Source organism: Peromyscus maniculatus, chromosome 7 (assembly GCF_049852395.1).
Source record: "Peromyscus maniculatus bairdii isolate BWxNUB_F1_BW_parent chromosome 7, HU_Pman_BW_mat_3.1, whole genome shotgun sequence".
NCBI classification, from domain to species: domain Eukaryota; kingdom Metazoa; phylum Chordata; class Mammalia; order Rodentia; family Cricetidae; genus Peromyscus; species Peromyscus maniculatus.
In genome coordinates this window covers 61,872,792-61,899,018 of record NC_134858.1, presented here as the reverse complement: position 1 = coordinate 61,899,018, position 26,227 = coordinate 61,872,792, and the positions used below count along the sequence as shown (strand labels likewise).

Sequence of the window (26,227 nt, the reverse complement as noted above, 5' to 3'; positions counted from 1 at the left end):
CTGCTCAGAGAGACACTGAGAGCCAGAGAGGGTTCCATCCTTACAGAGACACAAGTTTCTGAGACTTGGTTCTGGGCCAGAGATTTATAGGCAAGATTCTCCCAGCAGCCTGCTGGGTCAGGGGCCATCGTCACGCCCCGTCATCATGCCCCATTAATTCCATTTCTTTCATTTGTCTTTTAGAGCTTTCATTCTTATTTTATGTTTCCTCCCCACCCACCACCCATTGTTTTATGGATGAGAAATTGATACTCAGAGAGGTTAATGACTTGCTTGCGGTCACACAGCTAATAAATGTCAGGGTCAGACGAGAAAGGGAAATGAGAGGTGTGGGGGGACTATGATCAAGGTATATTATACTCCTATATGAAAATGTGATAATAAGTCCTGTTATTTTATACAATTCGTATAGGCTAATAAAAAAAATATATTGTCCCGAGGACAAGAGCACCAGAAGCAGAATTCAAACCCAGTTCAAACTTCAAAACCGCCAGAAGCAGGATTCAAACCCAGTTCAAACTGCAAAACCGCCAGGCCCCGCCCAATGTTGGTACCAGTTCTCTCTGGTGGCGTTCTGGCCTTTCAGAGCGTTTCTGAGGGAGTGAGGCGGAGGGGCTGGAGTACAGACTGAGTCCTCAGGAGGGCGCTGCTAAGGGCAGCCGTCTGTCACACTCAGGGCAGCAGATTCAAAATGGCCGTTACAGACGGGGAGAGGGAATACCCAGGGCCTTGAAGACAGGGCTCTTTCCATGTCCCCGCCACACCCAGGGGACTGCCCTTGTTTCCTCCTCTGTGAAGAATGGCGGCATCCAAGTGCCTTCAGCCTGCTTTGCACAGAGGCCCGGGCCAGGCTGGAAGGCTATTCCTTCAGCGGCAGCCTGGACAACCCTCCCAAATCTTTAAAATTCTCACCTCATAACAGACGACAATGAGAGCCTCGTGGGAAATCTGTGATATTTGGGAATGTATTAAGCTAAGGTCATTCTACTTTGTCAAAAGCCCGTAATGGGTAAGCTGGCCTTGCAGAAAACTACATCTCCCTCCCCTCCACACACACACACAGGAAGGCAGTCCCTGGCCTGACCTAGAAGGGGTGTGTGTGTGTGTGTGTGTGTGTGTGTGTGTGTGTGTGTGTGATAAAGAATGATCTCTATTCTGAGTTGACACAGAAGTCATTGGACCATTCTCCCTGCCACATGAGATGAGTCCCAAGCCTCCCATTGGGGAGTTAAACCCTGCACCACCCACACCTCACAGGAGAGAGGCCACCGCTGCTCCGGACTGGCCTAGCCTTGCATGCTCCCGGGGTAGGAATCAGGAGAGGTGGGGCCCGGGGCCAGGCTGCTCTGGGGAAGATGCTGGACCAGGCTGCTACCCTCTGGAGACTGATGGTACCGCTGTCAGCATGCACACTCTGGGTCATCAGGAAAGCTCCACGGAGACTCAATAATTTAGCAAAATCATTCACGTTCCAGGAACAGAGCCTATTTCAATAAGCAGCCGCTCACTCACCCAGCCCCGGGGTAATGGAAGGCTGTGTAGCCTCCTGAGACAATGGAGCCACACTTCGGAACAAACTCGGTGTTGCCTCAAGAACACCAGGGTTCCGGGCAAGACCAGTGCCAACCGCTGCCTCTGCCTCTGGCTAGGGCCACAGGCAGGCAACTCTGACAAAACTCAGAGAGGTCGGAAGGGAACACCAAGCAGCCAGTTCAGGGTGTGCTACTAAGTGTGGGACTACTGTATACAACAGGGGCTCTGTCCTAGGATCGATGGGGTACAGACCAGAAATGCCTCAGAGTTGTGCCCTCTCCTCTTGATGAGGGAGTTGGGGTGCTCATCCACCAACTTTCCATGTTGCAGGTTAAGGGTTCCCTGCTCACAGGTTATGAAGTCCATCACTTCTAGCCAGAAAGAAAGCCGCTAACTGTGTCTCAGACCACCAGCTTTAGAGAGTTCCAAGAATGCAATATGGACAGTGCACCCCCACCCACCTCATGGTCTCTCAATAACAAACTAGAGAGTCGGACATCTCCGCCCCACGCTGTCCTCTGGGGAGTGCTTACCGGTGCCGGGTGCACTTGAACCAGTTGAGGATATCTGCGCATCGTGTGTAGTAGATCTGATCGAAGGGGTGTGCATAAGACTCCTGCACAGTCACGGCATAGCTGAGGGCCAGACAAGAGATAGAAGCCGTGGTCAGCAAAGGCCAAGCCCATGCCAGGACGCACCTCCCTTCTCAGATTTGTCCAGCCCACAGTCCCAGGACCAGGAGCCAGCTCAGACCTCCCCTCCCAGCTCCCGGACTTCTGCCCTGGATCTCAGCTGTGACCCTAGGCCACATCTGTGCTGGTTAGTGTTGTCAACTTGACAGAATTTATACATTAGCTGGAGGATGTGCCTCTGAGCACACACACAGGCCACACAGATCAAGTTAATTGAGGGGAGAAGTGCAGTCCACTGTGGGTGGAACCATTCCCTGCGCTGGGATCCTGAACTAGAATAGAAAGGAAGGAGTGAGCTGAGCAGCAGCATGTGGTCATTGCCCTCTGCTTCCTGACTGCGGATAGGATGTGATCAACTCCTGCTGTGACTTTCCCACCATGGTGGATGTGAGCCACCATAAACCTGTGCTCCCATAGCTGCTTTTGTCTGGCTATTTTATTACTACAATAGGAAAAGAAACTAGACCATAACCTTACTAACTTTTGACCCAAGTAATTTTCTTCAATTCTACTTCACTTATCAGATAGTAAGTAAAGGAAGGTTTAGGTTTATTCTGTATGGCTCAGGAAGGCAGATTCAACAAGTCAAAAATATTTTATATTATCCAGGATTGTTGGTATGTGCCTTATAGCCTCAGGCATAGAGGCTGGGGGATTTATTGAGCCCAGGAGCTCAAGGGCAGCCTGGGCAACACACAAGACCCTCTCTAAAGTAATAATGATGATGTGTTTGTTCGGATCCTTATGGTCTTTAACGAGTGTGTATGGGGGATGTTCTCTAATCTGAATAAGTGGCCCATTACATACATGAAGAAACTGAGGCTAGGAGAGGCAGCTTGCCCAGCTGTCCCAGTATCAGCAGCCGCTAATATTGAATGCCCTATAATAAGCCCTTTAATTCCATTCTTCTGTGTGTGTTGGTGTACAGGGGTACATGTGTATTCAGGCGTACTTGTGTGTATACATATGTGTGTTTGTGCACAGGGGTGTGTGTGTATTCAGGCGTACTTGTGTGTGTGCATGTGTGTGTTTGTGCACAGGGGTGCATGTGTATTCAGGCGTACTTGTGTGTGTGCATGTGTGTGTTTGTGCACAGGGGTGTGTGTGTATTCAGGCGTACTTGTGTGTGTGCATGTGTGTGTTTGTGCACAGGGGTGCATGTGTATTCAGGCGTACTTGTGTGTGTGCATGTGTGTGTTTGTGCACAGGGGTGCGTGTGTATTCAGGCGTACTTGTGTGTGTGCATGTGTGTGTGTGCACAGGGGTGCGTGTGTATTCAGGCATACTTGTGTGTGTGTATGTGTGTGGAAGCCTGAGGACAACCTTGCCTGTTGTCCCTCAGATGCCTGCCATCTTGCTCTATGAGACCAGGATTCTTACTGGCTGGGAACTTGCAGAATAGACTAGAGTGGCCACAGTGAGACCCAGGGATCCACTTGTCTCTGTCTCCCCAGAGACACTAAGAACCCATCACCATGTCCAGCTTGTTTGTCTAATGTGGGTTCTGGGAACTCCAGCTTGGGTCCTCATGCTTTCTAGGCCAAGCCTGACCGAGAGACTCTGCCCAGTCACTCTTACGAAGCAGGCAGCAGAATGAATCTCACTTTGAAGATCGGGAAACAGCATCACACAGTCTAAGTAGCTTCCTCCAGCTCTTCCAGTGACCTTCTAGTCTGTTGCATCTCTAGCGTAGCTGGGGCTCCATAGAGCGTGTGTCTCCAGACCTTCCAACGGAAGCAGTCCTTGTCACTCTGCCTATTAGCTGTAACCTAGACCAGGAGGTGGAAGCCAGAGGAAACCTGTTCTGGGCGTCACCAAAGCAGGCTTTTCCTTTGCCACCCTGGCGAGGTGACATGAAGTGGCACTACTGACGCCTGGCTGCTGATGCGTGACACACACCTCCTGGGCAGGCTGGAGAGCGTGTCAGGAATTAATTGTCATGTAGACTGGTATGCCATGTTTTCCCCAGAAGGCTCACTGACCTGGGCCAGATGGCCAGGCCCAGGCTGTAAAAGCCCATCTGTTTCGCCTGAGGTAACTGTTGCTTCATTTGCAAGAGGGCTGGGTGCAGTGGCGCGGGCCACAGTCTGCTCCCTGACACCTTCAAGGCAAGAGGTCTGGAGTCCTGCAAGCAGGCCAGGAATGGTCGGCAGCGCTCAGACCCAGGCAAGAGGGGAGTTCTGACGCTGAGGATGGTGAAGACGTCTCCGGATGTGGGTACCTGGGAGATGTGTCCCAGACATATAAGTACGTGCGGACATGGCCCACACCCCTGGTCACTGTTAGGCCTTAGGAGACAGGCAGATCAGCACCCACCCCTGTTTCCCACAGGCCTTCTAAAATTCCACAGCACGGTGCTGCCGTTTGCAAGGCTGTCTCTTGGAAGGCGAATAAATGAGCCCGAGCCTGGGCCTGGAGGCCTGTGTGGAGCCTATCGTTCACTAGCATGTCCTTAAACATGTCATTGAACTCCCAGAAACCTCCATGTCCTCATTTGAAAATCTATGACAAATATGAGGAACTTCCTAGATTACTGTGAGAACTGAAAGACAGGGACAGGAATATATACCTCTCAGGGTGGATGGAAAAGAAAAGAAAAACACTTAACATGCTTACTGTATACACAGCAAGTGCTCAATAGATGCTAGCCCTCATCAGTATGACAGGCAATGATTTTCCTCCTGTGCTGGGCAGGGAATGATTCTTCCTCCTTACCATGTTGGGGGCAAGGAGCAAGTCCTGTTAACAAAACGGACACCCCAACTTTATTGAGCACTTAGGGGTTCAGCTTGCCACTCCAGTGCTGACTGAGGCAAAGGAACCAGCCCCCAAGGTACAGGCTGTTGATATCATGGGGTTGGACTTAGCTTTGTAGGATCCCCAGGGCTGAGCAAGTCCAGCAAGAGGGCCTTGTACCAGGGCCAAGTCTCCAACCTGCAGTGTGTATCCTGCTTTCACGGCTGGGTAGTTTAACACTGCTCACTTGCCAACATGCTAATGAGGGGCTAATCTATCTTGTAGCACCAGGATTTACCAACTTGGGGGTGGGGGCAGGGGCGTTACCCTGGTTTTTGTGGTAGAGGGACATAATTAACAAAGAGCCCTCCAGAGGTCCTAATCCAGCTGGGAAAGTACTCCCAGGTACTCTCTGAGGACCACGGTGTGTTTCTGGAAGGGGGCAGGGTAGATACATCTAAACACAGTATCAGGGGAGCTTGGCTAGGTCTGAGAAAGAGGAAGCACCCTGCTGGACACAGGTATCCTAGACGGCCTCCTTCCCAGGGCTAGAGGGGGAAAACCTGGTTTCACTGCTGGGTGGCTCCCTGTTCTCTCACGCAGGCTGTGACCTGAGCCGAGAGCTGTGACCCTCAGAGTCAGCTCACCCTTAACATTTTCACATCCTAGCCTTGTTCACACTGGGAAGGCAAGACAAGCAAAGGTTCTTTCAAGTTTGGAGAGATTCGTTATGGGTCCTGTCATAAGGGATGGCTCTCTGTAAGAGAGAGAGAGCGAGCCCTAGACTGTGGCCTTGGAAGAAGACACAGATGGCCGGAGAGGCAGCGGGAATCCTGGAACCTGGGTGGATGGTGGACAGGCTTACCTGGGGAAGGGGTCCCCAATCAGAGGCTAACGAGGAGTTCTATCTATCAGTGAGGCTCCCTAAGGCTTAGATTCACCAACCAGGAAAAGGGAAAGTGAGAAAGACGGAACATTGAATACGAGTCTCTGGACTGGGCTTCAGCGCCTGCACTCAGGCACCCCAGTAAGTCTACTGCGCACCCGAGGTGATAATGACCCCGTCCTGAGCCAGAGTTGCCAATAGGAAGACAATGACTGCAAAGCACATTCATGAAACTGGCTCCTTTGCTCCCCCCACGAGCCTGGGAGGTGAGGATGTTTATTTTCCTTGCTGGACAGAGGTGGCTAAGGGCTCACAGTCATCCAGAGACTCCCCTAAAGGGCATAGCTGACAGGTAGGAAAATCCAGACTGGGACACCCTGAAGTCTTCACAGACTTTTACATTCTTGCCAGGGCAGCACAGACATACCCTTTGCTCTAGCCTTGATATCATCACAACTCTGCACAGGACATACAGTCTCCAGACGCCACCTGAAGCAGGCACGGCCTCTCTACCTCCAGCCAGGCCTCTTGGCCTACAAGTGTCTAGGCTATCCCAGTGCACAGTCTTGCCTCGATGAGATGTTCCTCTCTGCCCAGCGGCTAGCCATCCAACCTCACGGCCCCACCATGCTCTCCCTCCTCCACCATCCATTTCCCCCACCGGGTCTCCATCTTAATTTTACTCATTTGATTTATTAGTATATAAGTGGCAGAGTCATCCTGGTCAGCATAGCCAATCAATTTCAGGGTTTAATTCGGTTTTTCCTGATTGGGTCTCTGGTCACTGTCTTTCTGCTCACCAAAATCAATACTCTAACCTTGTGCTTCAAAGTCAGACCATCTGCAGGGACCTAGCCTAGACTCCAGGACTCGCTGCGGCAGCCTACATGCGGCAGGCTCCTCTGCTGTGGCCACGCCACCCTGTCTGAGCTAGCCTCCTGCCCTGATCTGGCCAAAAGCAGAAGAGGCCTCCCCATCACCCCATGGCAGGCCCTGACCACCGCTCTACTCTGCCATTGCTGCCAGTCCCAGGAGACTATGACAGACATCCCAGAGTCCAAGATAAGACATCAAGGACCACAATCCATCCCTCCTCACTCTTGCCACCACTCTGGCTGTAGACAGGGATAGAACCCCGCAGGCCTCTACTCCCTCATCTGTAAATGGCTGTGTGATAGCTGATACTGATGGTCAACTTGACTGGGAGCCACCTAGATGGTAAACCTCCGTCTGTGGGGAGATTTCCAGACGGGGTTGACTGAGATTGGAAGACTCTGCCTAAAGGTGGGCGACTTCATTGCATGGGCTGGGGTCCTGGACCAAATAGAAAGGAGAAAGGGAGGTGAGCACACGTGTTTATCTCTCTGCTTCCTGCGTGTGAGCGGCTGCCTCACACACCTACCTGCAGCCGCGCTTTCCCTGCGTGATGCACTGGACCCTCAATCTGGGAGTCAGAATGTCCCCGCCTTTCTCAAGTCCTACTCATCAGAGATTTGTCATAGCAATGAGAACAGTCTCTAGTACAAGGTAGGGACACAAAGGAGGAAGGGGCAGGACAGCTCCACGGGATGTTGTCACCTGCTGTTAACATGACATCACCTTGTCGTCCCACGGTCCTGGGTTCCAGAAATCCACATTGCTTTACCCTATCCTTCAGTTTAAGCTGCCCTGCTCTGCCTCACCTCCGTATTGGGTATCAGGCCATTCACAGCCTCCCGCTGCCTCTCCTGACTCTGGCATTTCTCTGTAGTGCCACACCCAGAGTGAGCCCTCCAGGGAACGCCACCTTACCTCTCCCAGTGGCTACACACATTGGGGTCCTCGGGGTTCAGAGTCAGGGCAGCTTGCAGAAGGGAGCCAACAAGAAGGCCCACCGTGGACAGCGCCATCAGGCCCCTGTGTGGAGAACAGAGAAGAAAGCAACTTACTCAGACTGTGTCGCGGCATCTGTTGGGTGCTAAGACTCGGTCCTCCCTCAAAGCGGATGCACAGATACTAAACAGCCTGGGTTGCCCACAGCTGCCGCACAGTAATGAACCCTGGATGTTTCACGTCGTCGTTGACTAACAGGGTAGCAGCTCTGAGTAACTGAAGAGGGGGAGTCTGAGTCACAGGTCTGAGCTCTCCCCAGCAGGAGGCCCACACGCAATTCATTGGCTAAAGTTTCTCAGCCTTCAGAGCACCACCCCAGCCCCCAGGCCCCCAAGTCTACCCTTGATACAGAAACTCGGATCTGGCCACTGTAGAGTCTTCCCTGTCCCTCCTCCTCATCTCTGGCAAAGCTGGGTCATCCCATCACCTCTTACTCCTCCTATGCCAAGAAAGAGAAGCAACTGTGTGGCCCAGGTGAAGCGAACTGAGACAGCACTTCCAAGCCTGCTGGGCACCAGCCACCGGGAACACTGGGCCTCTGCTTCTCTTCCCTCCTACAGGACACCAGTCCCTTGGTGTCACCAAATTATCACTGCCACTGGGAGATGAGGGGCTGAGACAGTCACACAACAGGGCTTTCAGGAAGCAGCCCACCAGGTCATCAAGGCCCCTGAAGCACCATTGAACGGCTCAGCTCCACAGTCCCAACTACCTTGTTTCGTAAACGAGAGATCCCCAACACAGAGCTGCTTAAGGAGGATGGAGAGTGAGCCATGCAGAGAGGCGGGGGTGGGGTGGGGGTGGGGGGTTAGTGGCTCTGGTCCTTACTCTCCAAGACCTTATGACCCCACACTACAGCTTTAGAGAACGCCTTCTAGTCTGAATGTCCCCACCTGATAGGCCACTGAACTTGGGGACACAGGGCAGCGAGGACACATCAGTGGGGTTGGACCCCGTGAGTCCCAGTGTCCTTTGGTGAGCTGACCCAACACCATGACTCGTGGAAGAGGTGCTACTGTGATTTATTTAAAGGTTTTAATGAATCCAGGGCAGCTTTTCCTTTCAACCATTGACACTAGAAGAAATACAATTTCCATTAGGCAGGGCTGAGGGTGTTCTAGAAAACATTTTGACATTGGAAATCAGTCCCCAGATTTGAAATGGTTGGGTAGCTAGCCCACGGGCCCTAAGTTTTTAGATGAGGCCCATTTATCCTCCTGTGAGGACAGACAAGAGTGGCATATATTTACACACATCTCCAGATGCAGTACTTCACGCGGCCCTTTTCTCCTAGAAGCTAAACCGCTCTGTTCCCACCTCAGTCATTTCCAGTTCAATTCTTTCTTAAGAAGCTCCCTCAACGACAAGCAGATCATCACAAATTCTGTGTGACCACGGGGTCTACATTAATGACTAATGAGTTGTACTGTCTACATACATTCTGGAAATCACCCAGCTAAGTGCAGATTTAGCCAGAGATCAAGGGCATCGGCAGATCCCCTGGGGGAGGAAAGGGTGACTCTGTGGCTCCTCTCTGAACCAGCAGGGTCCAGGAAGTACAGCCACTCTCTAGGCCCACCCTCTTCCTTCCCCACCACACACAAACAACCTGGGGTCCACACAGCATGTCCTGAGGGCTGCTGCCAATGCCAGCCAGCCATCCTACCCCTCCGTTCTCCACTAGGAGATTCAAGTCGATCCAGAACATGTCAGTTCATGCTGGGGAGAGTTGGAGAATCAGGAGGAACATGAACCTCTCTTTCCATGGAGGTGTCTCTGGGAGGAATGAGTGAGACACACAGAACTCAGGAAGGTAGGCGAGTCTTGATTGCCCACTGTGGAGTGTCTTGTCCCTGTTTCCTGCGTGGCCCTGATATATGCTTGGGCAGGTCCTGTTATCTTTGCATCCTCCTCCAAAGGACCTGAGATGTCACCTTCACATTCAGTAGGCTTTGGGTATCAAAGGAGTGGGCCACCAGACAAGAGGAGCTGGGTCCTCTAGCTCTTGGGGAACCATCGCGAGTGGAAGGGTGGGTACTTGGATCATAGCCATCATGGGGAAGCTCTTAAGAAGTCTTCACTAAGCTGGGCATGGTGGCGCACGCCTTTAATCTCAGAGTCAGATGGAATTAACTTGGGAGGCAGAGTCAGGTGGATCTCTGAGTTTAGGCCAGCCTGGTCTACAGAGCGAGTTTCTAGACTGCTGGGGCTACACAGACAAACCCTGTCCTGGAAAATGCAACAACAACAAAGTCTTCACTAAAGCTTTTCGTTCTGAGTCGGGTCTGAATGGCTCAGTGTAGCTGACTCTTACAGGCAGGGGTCAGTGGAGACTGGAGCATGGCAGAGAAGGTGATGGTTGTCTGGCTGAGCACAATAGAAGAGGAGGTGGATGGAGTGGGAAAGACGGTATTTAGATGGACAGTCCGAGGCCTAGAACACCAAGTCTTTATCCAGGGCCATGTCCAATTCTCGTGGGAGCAGGGAGAGAAGGATGTCCAAAATTAGGGGGGAAATGATGATGCTTCTCAGACCCCCTAAGACTCAGATTCTTTTCCTGGAACCTGGCCAAGTCTGTGTCCTGGGCTGTGGGCATGGCTCAGGAGAGCAGCAGGTGTGTAGTGTGTGTGCAAGGTCCCGAGTTCCATTGCTAGCACTAAAACCAATCACCAGTCAGTCAATCAACCAATCAGGAAGCTGCAGAGATATCTTAGGGAGAAAGCGTGCTTAGTGCATAGCATGAGGACCTAAGTTTGGATCCCAGCACTGGGTGTGACTGTAGGCACCGGTAACACCCCACCCCACCCCACCCCACCCCCGTGCTGTGACGGGTGGAGACAGGAAGATCACCGAGGCTTGCTGGCTGCCAGTCTAGCTCTGGGTTCAGAGAGAGACCCTGAATCAAGGGAATAAGGTGGAAAGTCATAGAGCATGATGTCTGAGGCCCTCCTCTGGCCTCTGGGCACATATGAGCATGTGAACCTGGACAGACAGACAGACAGACAGACAGGCAGACTCTCTCTCTCTCTCTCTCTCTCTCTCTCTCTCTCTCTCTCTCTCTCTCTCTCTCTCCTTTTTATCAGGCCAGGCTTCTTCGCTCCTGCTCCATCTCCGCCTCAGCCTGCTCTGTATCTTCAATTCTGGCCAGTCAAGCACCATCTACTACCCATCAGAGCTTGGCAGAGGTCAGGACCATTGACAACGTCCCTTTTGGCCCCCAGACAGTGACAGCGGAAGCCCCATGCTCAAGTGTGGTCACCCGGCCTACCCTGCCATCTTCCCAGCATGCTTCTTTTCTCTTTCTGACACGTTATGAGCAATCAGTGGTGGGATCGAGAGCCCTACACCTCCATTTCGGGAACTGACTCCCAAACAACCATATCTCCTTGTCTCTGACATGTCAGTTGAAAAGACAGAAAAGCAGCCAGAAAAAAACAAAAAACAAAAAAAACCTGTCACTGTGAAGGCAACTCCTCCCCAATCACTTCAGTGGGACTTCCTGGGGGCTCTCGGGGAGCACATGAACCAAACACATATGCTTATTATGAGATGACAAAGGGAAAATCAATCCTGCCACCATGGTTATTAGATGACTCCATTTGGAGTGACAGAGGTTAACGTATCAGGCACCATCGGGCATTAATAATTAAATAAGAAAATGCCCCAGGATCACTTCAGAGGGAGAGACATGTAAATAAGTCAGCTGGCTTCTTCCCCTGTCCCTTCGGCCTGCATGCTAAGAGGCAGAGAGAGGAGCCGGGTTCCAGAGTTAGGGAGCTTCCTCCTGCTTCGGAGTGTGGGAGGCATTGTAGCGGATGAATGGAGGGGCAGAGAGGGAACCAGGGGGTGTGACTCACACCTGCCAGTGGGGTCAAATCGGTGCATGCCCCTGCCATGGCTTCAATTAAAAGGGGGCCCCTGTAGCACCTACCTATGCCTGAAAACCCAAAGAAACCTCACGAGATGGCCGAGGCCCACAGAACAAGATCAAGAGCAGCCAGGGAGGGACCTGGGGAAGCCCGGGGGGGAGTAAACCGACGTGGGATGGGTAGAGCATGGGAGCGTGGAGGTAGATGCACACACTGGGGTGTGGAGGCCAGACGTGGCAGGTGGCGGTGGGGGAGCCAGGTGGGAGAAGCTTGTGCCGTGGCCGAATGGGGATGCTGGAGGGTGGTTTACAGCTTGTGTGGGATGCTAGGTTACCGTGAGAACATGACAGAGACGTCTCAGGTAAGGGCTCTCAGGAGTGGATAATCTCAGCTGCCTTCTGAGCCTTTACCTGCAATAGCCATGGTGCATGGTGCATCAGCACAAACCCCAGGCTCTGAAAAGACCTAAGGAGAGATCTCTCCAGTGGCACAGCCAGCTAGGTGAGCAGAGCTCCTCATGACCCCAGTGTGGGAGACTTTGCTTCTCTTGTTCAAGGTCAAGTCGACCAGGGGGCCTGAATCAACCAGTTTATATCTTTGGCATTTGTGTCGGTTTATTCTGACTCTTCAGGGCCTTCTAGGTTGCCACCAGGTAGCTTCAGAGACACTGACCTTGGGCAGGGGGTGTGGCTCAGTCTGTGGAGTGCCTCCTTATCAAGCACCAGGCTCAGTATCAAGCACCAGGCTCATTCCCAACACTGCATAGACTGAACTTGGCGGTGCTAATCCCAGCATTCAGGAAGTAGAGGCAGAAGATCAGAAGTTCAAGGTCATCCTCAACAACATAGTGAGTTCAAGGTCAGCCAAAAATAAATGAAGCTTTCAGAGAGAGAGAGACAGAGAGAGAGAGAGAGAGAGAGAGAGAGACAGAGACAGAGACAGAGACAGAGACAGAGACAGAGGAAGAAAGAGAGAGGGAAAAACAGAAACACAGAGAGAATGAGACCAAGACATTGACCTTGTAGCAAAGGAACCCCTCCTCCCTACCCAAGGAGTCCTGCTCTGGCCTGGGCTGGCCATGCAGACTGAGCCAGCTTTGGCAATGCTGGCATCCTCGGGACACCTCTGTTCCATCTTTAGCTTGACTCAGGCCAGCCCCTGGGGAGTCCAGCCTGTCCTCTTGATGACATCCCACACCTGGCCAGGCACCAGGGGCTCTCGTAGACAATGTGCATAAACTGGGACAGAGAGCAGATAGACAGATGGCCAGGGGACCTGTTGTTACAAAGTCCATCTGTGCAAAACTCCCAGAGCCTGTTTCCCCTTTCCTACCTGCCTTTTCCTGAAGGTGCTAAAACTTATGCACTGAAGCCAGAGCCATGGACCTAGAACCTCCTCCTCTCCAGGTCTCTCCAGTGAGTTCTTCTTTCTCAACCAGTTTGCACTGGCATCGGGGTGGCAGCCGTCAGATACTGTTTTGTGGAGCCCAAACTCCTGATCCTCCTGCTCCTACTTCCACAGTGACTGGGACTACTTGGTTTAGGTAGTGACTGGAATTGAACCCAGGGCCTTTGGTATGGCTGGGCAGACACCCTACCAACTGAGCTACTGACCAGCACTGTTTTATGGACCTTGGAAAGGTTCTTCTACCGCACCAAAGGGGATGGAGGGGAATGACTGCTTGGAATGTATGCAGAGGAACAGGGAAAGATAGGTCTTAGTTAGCTTTCTGTCACTGTGATAAAACACTGACCAAAAGCACCCTGGAGAAAGGGGTTTATTTTGCACACATTTCATTGAGGGAAGTCAGAGCAGGAACAAAAGGAGGATATGTTCCTGAAGGAACGCTGACTTACTCAGGCTCATGCTCAGCCAGCTTCCATCTACAGACCAGGACGGCCTACTGAGGGAATGGTGCCTCCCGCAGTGGACTGAGTCCCGTATCCATTAACAACGAGGGTCCCCAGTAGATGAACTGATAAACACAACTACTCAGTTCACTCTCTTTTTACTCAATTACTCCTTTTTTAAAGGAATTCTAGACTTTTATCAAGTTGACAATTAAATGTTAGAACATGGTGCATGAAGACTAACAATGCTTGTCCTGGGCCCTGGATGGGGCCAGGAAAGCACAGACCCATGCATTTGGGGTCCCTACAGCTGTCACCTCTCCAAAGCTTCTCTTCTGTAACTCCCACCCAGACACAGCCTCTGAATTCTCCCTGGCCTTAAGAACCGGTCTTATTTACCTTTTCATAGACCCTTGCCCTTGTCCCACACCAGCAGAACACCCAGGGGCAGGAGCGTCCATCTGCTGCCTTCCCGGCTATGGTCCCAGCACCAGGGCGCTGCCTGCATAGAGAGGGATTCTCAGGTCATCTTTGTCAACCACTTGGCCGATTCCACAGCCAGCCTCCACTCACCCCAGACCTTAAGAACATCCACCTGCCTCACCTGACAGAAAACACCACGCATGCCATGTCATTCGATGAGGAGCACACGGCACACGCGACTGTGTGAACTGCAACACAGGAGCACCAGTCTGTTGGCATCGGTTAGAGGAGGCACCCGGGACATCCTGAGCGTGATTCCGAGCCCTCTGTCTGGACCTCCCCATCAGCACGGGCACTTGTCTGCCCCGGGGAAGTAACACAAGGCAGGCATTGAGAGCTGGTCAATAGCTCACACTGCAAATGAGGACGAAGACTATCCTGAGCGGCCCATGAAAAGGCACTTTCAGGGCTGGGAGCAGCAGAAGCTGGGGCTGATTGTGCACACACCTCACATCCCTCCCAGCGTGTGGGTGCAGAGAGACCTCTATCTTCTATTTATAGGGCATACACACGCTTCTGCTACTTTCTGAATAAAACAGAAAAGCCAAGTTTGCACGCAGGAGGCCAACACCGAGGTTATTGCCCAGGCTAGGCACCCTTCTCCCCTGCCCTGCCCCAGCTGGTTCGCCATCCCCAGACTCCTCTCTGTTTTCCAGACTCGCTGGGGTCTGATGGACAGGAGATGAGAGATGAAAGGAGGGGCCGCCATCAGCCTCCTCAGACCAACACTAAGAGGCTCTGTCTCTGCCCTGACGAAGCCTCCTGCCCCCTAGTAATCCCGCCAGGGGCTGGCTTTATGTTGATCACTTTCTAATCTCCCTATACCAAAATAAATAAATAAAACCAAAACTTTCCAAATAAATCCACATCTCCTAGTCTCTAAAAGAATAGGAGTGTTCCCTTGACCACAGGGGTGCAGGGTTCCAGTGCCAATGTGACAGCCCTGTGAGGTGTCTGCACCTCAGGATAAATCAGAAGGTCTTACAGTCCCCTCCCCGGACATGTTAAATGTCTTCCTCCGAAGCTGGGCTCCACCACCCTGATAAATCCTGCTTTCCCTTGCCCAGGAAGCCTCACGCTGCAAATCTCAAGAATGACGTTAGGGAGGCTGCCAACGTCCATTCGTCAGGATTAAAAGACTGCCCTGTCCCCTCCATCCCCTGCCCTGCTGACAGCAAGTAGCCCTGACCTCAGGCAGGCTGGAAAGAGAGCACAGCATACCCATGGGACTGGAGAGACATCTCCAGACTAATCAGGTGCTGGCCTCCTGCCCCATTCCAACAGCTCTGGGTTCTGCCTGCCCCCGACTCTCTGCTCTCCACTCCCAAACAGGCAGCCTCATATCCATGGCCTCCAGCCCTGTGTAGATGAAGGCAGAAAACTTATCTGTGTTCTTAGACCATCCTATTTCTCACAAAGCAATTATCTCCATCTTTCCATTTCTTTGCAAATCAGGGCACACTCAGCCAGCCCGGCTACTCCCCACCTCATTCTCCACACGCCTGCCCACTCTGTCTGCTGCTCTCTCTCCCCGCTGCGGCTCTCTAAGAACTATAGGGAGTCCCTGACGCCCAGGCACCAAATTGTAGCTCCATCTTCCAAACCTCCATGACATAAACATCCAGGGAATGGGGTTATCTTTGGTGGGTTGGACCTCATTCCTGCCCACTTGGGTAAAAAAAAAAAAAATTTCTCAAACACAAGATGTAACCACAAGTGGACTGGGACACTGGGTCCTCGAGAGTCATTCATGTGTCTCCGGGATGTGATTTATGTCATCTGGACAGCAAGCCTTAGGGTGTCAAAACCGGCCTAGGGACACCCAGCAGCATCTGCTGCCCAACACCTTGTGCCCTAGGAGGGGAGGTGATTTCCTCAGGGACAGGCGGCAAGGAGACTGCAGGGCTCAGGTAAAGCAACAGGAGTCAGCAGGGGTGACTCCATGGCCTAAAAGCAAAACCCAGTGAAAACCACGGCCTGCACCCCACCCCCTCACCCCACCTCACTCCATTTTTTTTTTTTTTTGATAGTATGTCAGGTCGCCCAGGCTGACCTCAAACTCACTGCATAGCTGAAGATGACCTTCCATTTCCAATCCCCCTGCCTTCACCTCTGAGATTGCAGGTAGGAGCCACCACACCTGGCGTATGTGGTGCTGGGGATGGAACCCGGCGCTTTGTGCATGCTAGGCAAGCACCCCAGCAACTGAACTACATCCCGGGCCAGGGGTCATGTTTTTCATGGACAGTGTCACTAACATCACAGAGCTCTGAAAGCTGTGCACTGAGAGCAGGTGAAGTGTCTGCCCAGAGAGGATGTCCAATGAAATATTCATTTGCTCCCGACACAGAGCCTCCACCTCCGAGACCCTTGCAGCTCTGTAATTTTGGCTTTCAGAGTTTCTAAGAAGTCAGGAGAAGAAAAATTGTGGATAGGAAAACCTCTTGCTGGAGAACCTGGCCTTGGATGAGCAAATGGGCTGGTTAGGTCAGTCCTAACTATAGCTCTCCAGATGGGCCCCATCCTTCATCTATCCATTAAGCCATAGTAACACTGGGGTGACTCCAGTATGGCCCAGCTCCAGTCCCCCAAACATCTGCTGCAGGTATGTGGGAATGCTGTCAGAGGCATAGGCCTCTGGAAGAGGCTGGTTCAAAGCACCAATGTGTTTCCTGCAAGAAGCCTGGGGCAAGTGCAGGGGGAAATCAGAGACCTTTGCTCTAATCAGTGTTCCATAGCCTGGTATCCACACTGATCAAAGCCAAAGGCAGGTCAAAAGCACCAGTCTTAGAGAGATGTAGCCCTGAAGCAACGTAAACTGAGGCACCCACGGGGGCCTCAGTAAGTCACTTCCGGCATGCCCACTCACATAGTACAAATGTTAAACACTTCGATGAAAAATGTATATGGTGGTACATACCTGTGGTTCGAGCACTTGGTAAAGGGTGGCTGAGGCAGGAGGATCACATGAACCCAGGGGTCTGAGATCAACCTGGGAGACACAGTACTCAAAAACAAAAGAGAAAAGAAGAAAGTGTATGCATATATAGAGAGAAGCAAAAAGATCTAGAAGCTACAAACAGTGCTTTATAGGGTTGTCCCATGGGGGAGGAAGCAGGAAGACAAGGCTTGTGCTTCCTAAGCGTTGTTATGATGATGGTGTTCTACATTCAGCATTATCACCACAGGCATTGGGATAGCAAAGATAATTAAATAAGACCCCGACGTACTGTGATGTGAGAAATATGGGTTACAAAACAGTGCAAACAGCGCCACCACAATCCTACGGAGTGCCACTCACATGTGAACTGACTGAGGAGCCATCCCACTCAGCAGACCTGAGGGGCTGCAACCACTGGGGACACTGGCCCCTTTACGGAGCTCCCCAGGAGGCCCTTGAAGCCATCTTGCTGGGGAGGAGCCCACCACCTCCATTGGATGCCCCGAGTCTTCTCAGTGAGCATATCTGGGCTGTGATTAAGAACATTATACTATTTCAAAGACCCAAAATGATCAGACGAATGGGAAAATGGATGGTTAATGTAGATTTTTGTCAGCTCTATTCAGGATAACCCGTGGATCAGGTATTTGGATTTTAAAAGAAATATATTGCGGCCCTTTGTTCCCGATGCCAGTGAATTCTGGCTCAGAGCCTGGTCAGGTCAGCCCTGCTGGGTACTTCACCATCACCAAGGCAACAGCCAGCTCCATGAGGCCCAGAATCTCAGGGGGCTCCTGGTTCCCCATCCCAGTTCTGCATCTCACCAACTGGGTGGCCTTGGGTGGGTCTCCCAACATCTGGAACCTACATTTCTTCATCTTTAAAGTGGGGAGAGTGAAAAATCCAGCTCCCTTTGTCAGTCCATTTATTGATTGCTTGCTTGATTTGTCTACATTTTAATTTTATTTATTATTATCACTGTGAGAGAGAAAGAGAGAGAGAGAGTCAGAATGGGTACGTATGTGCCACAGCAGGCATGCGGAGATCAGAAGACAGCTTTGGGGAGCCGGCTCTCTCCGTGCACTGTGGCTTCCAGGGATTAAACTCAGGTCATTATGTTTACGCAGCCAACGTGTTTTTACCCATGAGCCACCGAGACATCTCACTGGCCCTGTTTTTTGTTTATTTGGTTGGTTTTTGGTTTTTTTTTTCTCTGTGTAGCTTTGGAGCCTGTCCTGGAACTCGCTCTGTAGCCCAGGCTGGCCTTGAACTCACAGAGATCCACCTGCCTCTGCCTCTCAAGTACTGGGATTAAAGGCATGCGCCACCACTGCCCGGCTTGTTTGTTTGTTTGTTTCTTGAATGAGTTTCTTGTAAATTCTAGATAATAAACTGCTGTCAGATGTACAGCTTGTAAAGATTTTCGTTCATTTCACAGGCCGCCTCTTCACTGACTAACCACTTCCTTTGTGGTGTGGAAGCTTTAATCTCATCCCTCAACTGCTTCCCGAGGAAAGATTTTAAAAAGATATGGAAGACCGTAGACATGCATGACAGGAGAGTGAAAGTGAAGGGCTGGAGAAACGGCTCAGGAAGTGAGAAAGCTCCCTGTGTAAGCACAAGGACCTGAGTTCAAATCCCCAGAACCTACATAAAATGCCAGGCATGGAAGGTCGCATGTGCTCATAACCCACTGCCATGGCGAGTGACGGGGGCACAGAGACAGGAGCTTGCTGGCTGCCAGCCTAACTCAGGGCTCAACGAGAGACCTTCTTCTCGAGAGAGCCACGTGGAGGGTGATGGGGCAGGACACCTTCTCAGGCCTCCATGCCCCCCTGTACACATATACCTCCCCAACCCCACCACACAACACACAGGGCCAGGGAGAAAACTCAGCTGGTGAAGCGCTTGACTGTAAGCACAAGGTCCTGAGTCTGAGATCCAGAACTGTGTTTAAAAAAAAAAAAAGCAAGAGACAGTGGCCCCGACTTTTAACCCCAGCACTGGGAAGACAGAGGTGGCCTCCTGCCACGGAGTCAAATAAACATGGTGGATGGCAACTAAGGAACCACAACCAAGATTGCCTTCTGGTCTACACACACACATATGCACGGACAGACGGGGACACACACACACACACACACACGCACACGCACACGCACACACACACATGCACACATGCACACACACACACACACACACACACACACACACACACACACACACACGCACACTCATACACAAGTAGAAGTCAACTTGTCTAAGGGGACAAACCGAAAGGGACTAACAGAGGGGAGGGGCAAGAAAACAGAGCAAAGAGACTATGGAGGGAGGTTTGTTTAATATATCAAACATATTTGGATAAAATACATTTGTATAAAAACTTTAAAAGTAAATTAATTAAAACAAAAAAAGTGGCTCGCAGGACGACAAGAAGTTAAAGAAGCAAGAGTAGAGTCAGGGCCCAGGAACAGGTGCCTCCGCCCCATCCCCCGCCCCGCACATGCTCAGTTCTGCTGCACGTCCCCCCCCAACTCCACACGACTCTCCAGATGGGGTGTGAGGGCAGGACCTCAGCGCAGACATTCCTAGGAGCTGGCTGAGACTCCACCCAGTGAAGGGCTGCCTCCCTAGGGTGCTCCAGGTCTTCTAAAAAGGACAGAAAGGACTGGAGATGAAGTCCACAGGCCCCAATGACACACAGTGGAAGCTAGAGCTGATTCCAAGGCTAGACCAGAGGCCAACTTGGCTATGTCTGGCCTGGGCCTTGTGTTCAGGCTACTCTTTCATTAGAAGTATTTGTGACTGAACAATGATTCTGAGCTCTAGTTTCTTAGGGGAATAAACTGCTCTCTCAACTTCTAGAACTTGAGTGTGGATTGACCCAGTCACACGGTTCCACGGGACACACACCCTGTCCCTTGTTACCCCTGGTTTAATTTGCTGAATGGCACACAAGCCCCAGATTCATTGTGTCCCTGGCCTGATTACTCGTTGTTCGTTTCAGTATTTTCCAGGAAATTGTTCATTAAGGCTAAAAGCACCTGCTTACAGTAAGAGGAGCATCATACAAAGGCCCTGTCACGGGTGCCCAGGAAGGACATTAATTAACGAAGGGAAAGCGATCAAACAGATTATAAATTAAAGATCTGAAAAGAAATATCTGACGTTTAGTGGATTATGAGAAAAGGCTGAAATTAAATGTCGTAGCTCCAGACCATGGTGGGGTTAAAAAAAACAGGAGGAAAAAAATTACAGAAGGTGGCAGAGGTAACGATCTATTTCTGGAGCAAGTAAAGCCTGGCTTCCATTAAGAGAATTATAAATCAATTGTGTTTTGTCTAGGGGCATATACGTGTGGTGTGTGCTAAATTAAAAAGCCTAACACGTCAGGTAGTTCCTTCCGAGAGGCCTACGGATGATGCAGATGGAGGCATTTCAGCCTGCAAAGAGGTATGGCGGGTTATGAGGAGGTCAGGAGAGTTGAGTTGCTGGGTCACTCGTCAGGCCAAGCAGGACTCAGGTCACCCTGAGCACCAGGATGGAGGGGAAATGGCAGTCCCACCTCAAATAACTGGAAGCTTCCATTACTGGAAGGTGGCCATGTCCACCAGGGCCTGTCAGGTAATACCACCACCCCAGAGCTACCCAGAACTGCTCTTTTTCCTCTCTGAGAAGAAGCATCCAGGGGCTGGGGGCATGATTGGTAGAGTGCATGAAGCCTGGGTCTATAAAACCAGGTGCACTGGTACATGCCTGTAACCTCAACACTCGGGAAGTGGAGGACCGAAAATCCAAGGCCATCTCTGGCTGCATTGAGAGGTCAAGGTCAGCCTGGGCTAGAGACTCTGTCTCAAAGGGAGAAGGGGGGAAGGGAAGGGAAGGAAAGAAGTTTCCAGAGTGTGTTGATCATCCATTTGCTCAGCTCCTTCCCTCTGCTCATAGCTACTCTAAAGGTCTTTGGGAAAGATGAGCCTGAAATCACACAAAATGTCCTAAACCCAGAGGGATTTTACCCATGCAGGAAAGAAGGGGTTACATGCAAAAAGACTTTTGGTAGCTGGTACCAGAACCACGGAAAACTGCTTAACTTCCGGCTCCACGGAAGAGTCAGAGACTCACGCAGCTCTTCAAGGCAAAGCTGAGGCAGGCACAGGTCCCTCCCCAACATCCGCTTTGCTCTGGTGCCTTCTGCTCCTTCCCCAGACATCCCTGGCCTAACCTTAAAATGCTGAGTCACCAGTAGGTAGAAAATTGGGAGCTCATGCCAAGACTAACCCTGGCTTCCCCTGTGGTCTAATTCCAAGGTATGCCCACGAATTTCTAAATCTACCATAATGCATGTGGGGACTCAGTGGGGTGGGAAGGATGAGAGGCAGGCTTCCTAAACCCGGGTAGGTCACTGACACAGGTCCCTTCAGCTGCGCCAAGATGGGGGAGAAAAAGAGACAGGCAGGGACTGTGGTGGGGAACAGGAGGGTGGGAACCCTGTCGGCAGGAATTAGGCATGGGTAGCCAGCTAGAAAACTGGGGTTGGAAGTTCACATTCAAGTGGACACTGGGTACTCCCAGCTCTGAGAATGGCCCTTGTTAGCTCCAACCTGGATGTCCATGGAGCCAAAGAACATTCCAGCTGTACCCCAGCCACTGTGCACATCCCGAATACCAGGGCTAAGGAGGAATGGATGTCTCCCGAAAGCCTGCACCAGGCAAGGCACTGGGTTGGCACATGGTCCTCCCCACAACTCTGAGAAAGGTATTATAATCTCCGTTTGCAGTTAACAGGATGAAGGCTTCCAGGTAGACATGGCTGAGTTAGGAGTTACCCTGTGTGAGCACCATTCTGCTCCCAGAGAGGTCTCCGTCCTCAAGTTTGGTTTGGTTTTGAGACATTCTCACGTAGCTTAGGCTGACGTGACACTTGCTATGTAGCAGCTGATGCCTCTGAGCCTCTGATCCTCCTGCCTTTACCTCCCATGTTCTAGGACTACAGGTGTGCACCTCCATTCCTGGTTCATGTGGTGCCGGGAATTGAAGCCAAGGCTTCATGTACACTAAGCTCAGCTTAGGTCTTCCTATTTTGGACTCAGGGGCTTGAACACGTGTGTGTGTGTGTGTGTGTGTGTGTGTGTGTGTGTGTGTGTGTGTGTGTGTGTGTGTAAGAGAGAAGGGAAGGTTGGGGGAAGAGAAGAGGAATGGGGCCATCTCTGTGGATTCAAGCCTCCTTCACACTCCTAAGATGTGAACAGAGAAGGGAGGATACTATCCAACTATGAGAAAAACTCAGAACTCAGAAGACAGGCCAGCCACGTGGTCCCATCAGCTGAGAGGAAGCCCCTGTCAGCGGGCTCTCATTTGAAGCATGGTGGCCACGACTGACATCTAGCTGCTTTCTCATGGCAACTTTCGGCATACGGGGGAGCAGGTGCCCACTGGCTATAGTGCATACCTTGGATATAGTGCAAGGGATGGGTACACTGAACCTGGCTGAGATCTCAAAGCCCCTTTAGGAGTGGAAAGCAGGAAGACCGTGAGAGTATACGACCAGGCAAATGACCCTCCACACACATCCTCAATAGACAAGGACACCCAACACCCTGGCCCTGCATGGCTAAACTAACCATGTCCTGGGTGAATTCTTCTCTTGTGTCATTCCTGGCCTAAAGACTTTCTCCAACACCCTAGCCCTGCATCAGTGGTGCTCTGTGGAACCATGGAAGAAAATATAGGGTAGCCCTAAGGCAGGCCTCCAAGGAGGGTGAGCTGGTCCCTGACCTCCACCCTTAGGACTGGCAGCAGCGAAGCCAATTACTGGCCAGAGATCTGACCAGGAAAGGTGAACATAGGGTTCAATATCAAAGCTATTGTCATCGTCCCTGCTATCAGAGGACGAGAGGTTTATTGTAGAAAGGACCAGTTCCCACCCCCAAAGGTAAAGCACCCATTTCTGCCCCAGGAATAAATAGGATCCCACGCCTTTCTGGGCCCCAGCCCTTCCTAACGTTAGCATTTATATATGTGCATGTGTGCCACCGTGAGAGCTAAAAGTCAACAATAGGTGTTATTCCTCAGAAGTGGTCTGTCTTGTTTCTGAGACAGGGTCTCCCACTGAGACGTGGACCAGGTCAGCTAGCCTGGTTGGCCAGTGAGCGCCAGGGATCCTCCCGGCTTAGCCTCCCCGGTTCTAAGACTACAGGCGTACACCACGACTTTTTAATGTGGGCCCTGGGATTGAACTCAGGTTCTCATGCTCGCAGAGCAAGCCCTTTACCAAACTGAGCCCGCCCTTAGCCCCCTTCCTCACTTTCAGTCCTGCTGTATGGAGCCTCCAAGATGCTGGGGTGTGCGGCGCCCCAGCCCCCTCCGCACAGATCTCCAGAAACACCTCTGCATCAGAGAGGACGCATCTAGACAGCACAGGCTCCTGGCCGCCTCCGGATCACTCCCCAAAGTGGAGATGAGGATAAAATCACCCCCAGGGGAAGGCAGAGGAGACATTTATTTCAAGCCAATTTCACCCACTGTGGAGTAATCACTAAAGCCAAATGGTAGAGCGGCGCGGCGCCCGTGTGTCGTGGCGTGCGGAGCGCGTGCAACTGCCAACCTGTGCAGCTGCTAGAGGGCGGAACTGCGAGGGGACAGAATCTGCTGACAAGGTTGTTTCACGGCCTCCAAGGAGGGCCAGAGCTGAGAGCCCAGCCAGGGACCGGGAGAAGCAGGCCAGAGGCCGAGCAGCCAGAATCAGAGCTCTCCCTCCAGGTCTAGCCAGCTCCGTGAGCCTCAAGTTACTGTACCTCTCCCGGCTGCTTCTTGAACAGCATAAACTACAACCCCTTCTCAATTGCCTGGTCATTCCAAGAGAACACATAGGCTTAAAGTCCTGCATAGAAAATTTCCACCAGCCACAGAGCCATGGGAAGACTCCTGACAGTTCCTCTGGGCCTCAGTTTCCCCGTTTAGAAAAGGAAATTGTGGGTTGGTGAGATGGCCCAGCAGGTAAAGGTGCTTGCCGCCAAGCCTGGTGGTCTAAATGCAATTCCCCAGACTCACATAGTTGAAGAGGAGAGCCAGCTCCTACAAGCTGATTTCTGTACCCACCCCATTGCACAATCCCTCCCCCCAAATAAATAAATGTCTTAAATTTTTTTAAACAAGTTATCTGATAGCTCTGCATGTGAGAGCCACACTAGACCCTAGTGAAGGTCCTTGTGGCTCTCCAGAATTCTTGATGGGTGACATCAAAGGGAGCAGACAGGTCTATTTATCTATCTGACGCTGTACCAGCTATTGAGACCCATCTGATTACCAGCCAATGCTGGTCCACATGTTCACAGACAAGACCCTGTGCTTGTATGGGAGAACTGAGGCTGAGAACCAGAGGCCAGAGAGAGATCAAACAGTTGATAACAGATGGAGCTGGTCTTGAACCTAGGTCTTGGATTGCCCCAGTCCATTTCTGGACCCCCTCCATCACACAACTGGGAAATGGAGAGATGGCTCTTAAGCAGTCCCTCCTTGGGGTATGTGGGGCCAAGGCAGTCCAAGGACTCGGAATGGTGAGGTCCTCAGCGGCACACTGGAGTCTGCTGCCAGGACCTACCTGCCCACCAGGCTACTGCCTGGCCAGCCCATCACAGGACTTGCTCCAGTGGCTCCTGCCTTTCTAGGGCAGAGAGAAGGGCTACCCAGTTGTTGCCAAGCTCTGCCTCCATCTCCCCACATCTTTGCTGCAGAAATTTGTTCTCCTTCTTCAAGTGAGAGACTCCTGAAACAGAGCCCTTGTCTCAAGTTTCTAGAAGGAAACTATTCCCAGAGCTGGGCATTCACCCCAGATCCCACTCCGCCCTGCTAGCCTAGCCCTCAGACACCCCTTTCCAGTCCTCCGTCTACAGCCCATCTCTGTCTTCCTCTGCAGGTGACCATAGCTCGTCCATAGCTCCTTGACCCCAGGAGAGCCTGCATGCCACAGGCAAGAATGCTGAAGTGGACGCCTAAGGCAAGAGGTTTCAGGGACAGAGGGAACCAGTGGCCCCTCGGTCTTTCTTCTAGTACCTTGTCTGGCCCCGGGAAGCTGTGCAAGCAAAAGTGGGTTCTTCTATAGACTCTCCGTGGGGACCCAGGGGTACTTGTATATGGGATGGTATACCTGCTCCCACCAGCATACACACATCCCAAGCCTCAGGACTCACCCTGGTCACACTGCAGAGGCATCTGAAGACAGGGGTCTACCTTAAGCTATTAGCACTAACAATCTTGGTCCAGATCAACAAGAACCAAACGAATATGAATAGCATCGAATGTAGGCATAGGTAGCTAAAGCTCCACAGGTGAACTCTAAGGAGTAGCCCAGGACTGAGAGCCACCTACTAGGCTCACCAAGGAAAGCCATCAACGGGATAACTTGGCCCTTTTTCTCTTCTTCTCCCTTCTTACACCAAGCCCAGGTACCCACGGGCTCCCTCTGCTCGGCAATCCTTTGCTTCTACTTTGGAGTCACAGGCTCTTCTGCCCTGCCAAAGTGACAGTGGCAGGTAGAGTTGGGGTCCGTCAAAGCCACCAGTGGATTTGCTGTCCTCTTAGAAGCCAGCCAGAGGTACGTGAGAAGGAAGCAGGAACCATCGAGCTCACATCCCCGAGACTAACCGGTTTCTTTTCCTGTGGCTATGGCGCAATTCCTAATCGGAGATTTCAGAGGGGATGGTTTAATGTGGCTCACAGTTCGAAGACACGGTCCATCATGGCGGAGAAGGCCTGGCAGCCGGGCGTGAGGCCGCTGGTCATGGTGCCTCTGCAGTCGGGAAGCAGAGAGAGACTGAAACTGTGCTCAGCTTGCGCTCCTCTCTGTATTCAGTCTTGGACTCCAGCCCGGGGAATAGGTCTTTCCTGCTTTGTTCAGCTTTTCTGGAAACACTCTTACAGACACACAAAGGTGTGTTTCCATGGTGATTCCAAATCCAACCACATGAACAATGAAGATGAGCTGTCATAGACTCTTCCTCAGAGCACCTCTAGACAGCAGCAGACTCGGGGACCAGAAGCTCATAGCTCCCTACACCCCTGGGCTGGGACAAGTGCCCTGGGCACCAATATCACCTATGTCCCAGCTGTAGACACCACAAGGCAAACCCTCACCAGCACCCACAACAGGTACCCCAGCACCCACGGCAGATGCCCCAGCATCCATCACAGGCACCCTAGCATCCACGGGTCTTACAACCCCTCCAGGAAGGCAACCTGCTCATTCTTCCGTCTGTCTATCTGGCTCCTCACTCTTATGGCTGAACCCCTGTGGTACAGCAGGCCTTGGGGACCCTGACATGCACAGATCAGTCTCCATCCCTCCCACAGAAGTGACCGGTGGGCTT

At 51.8% G+C, this 26,227-nt stretch overlaps 1 protein-coding gene across 26 annotated transcripts in view; it reads right to left on the bottom strand.

Annotated features, from left to right (window-relative positions):
• Positions 1-26,227, bottom strand: part of Megf11 (multiple EGF like domains 11) — a 337,954-nt gene that overhangs the window by 220,077 nt on the left and 91,650 nt on the right. For 25 of the 26 annotated variants that reach the window (XM_076576504.1, XM_076576500.1, XM_076576505.1 and 22 more), the window contains exons 2-3: positions 7,639-7,743; positions 2,067-2,168 (exon numbers count right to left, since the gene is read on the bottom strand). In XM_076576504.1, the coding sequence (XP_076432619.1) occupies positions 2,067-2,168; positions 7,639-7,736 (200 nt within the window). In that variant the 5' untranslated portion in view covers positions 7,737-7,743. Of the gene's footprint in view, positions 1-2,066; positions 2,169-7,638; positions 7,744-26,227 lie in introns of those variants that run through there. The other variant, XM_042281130.2, reaches the window with a different exon arrangement.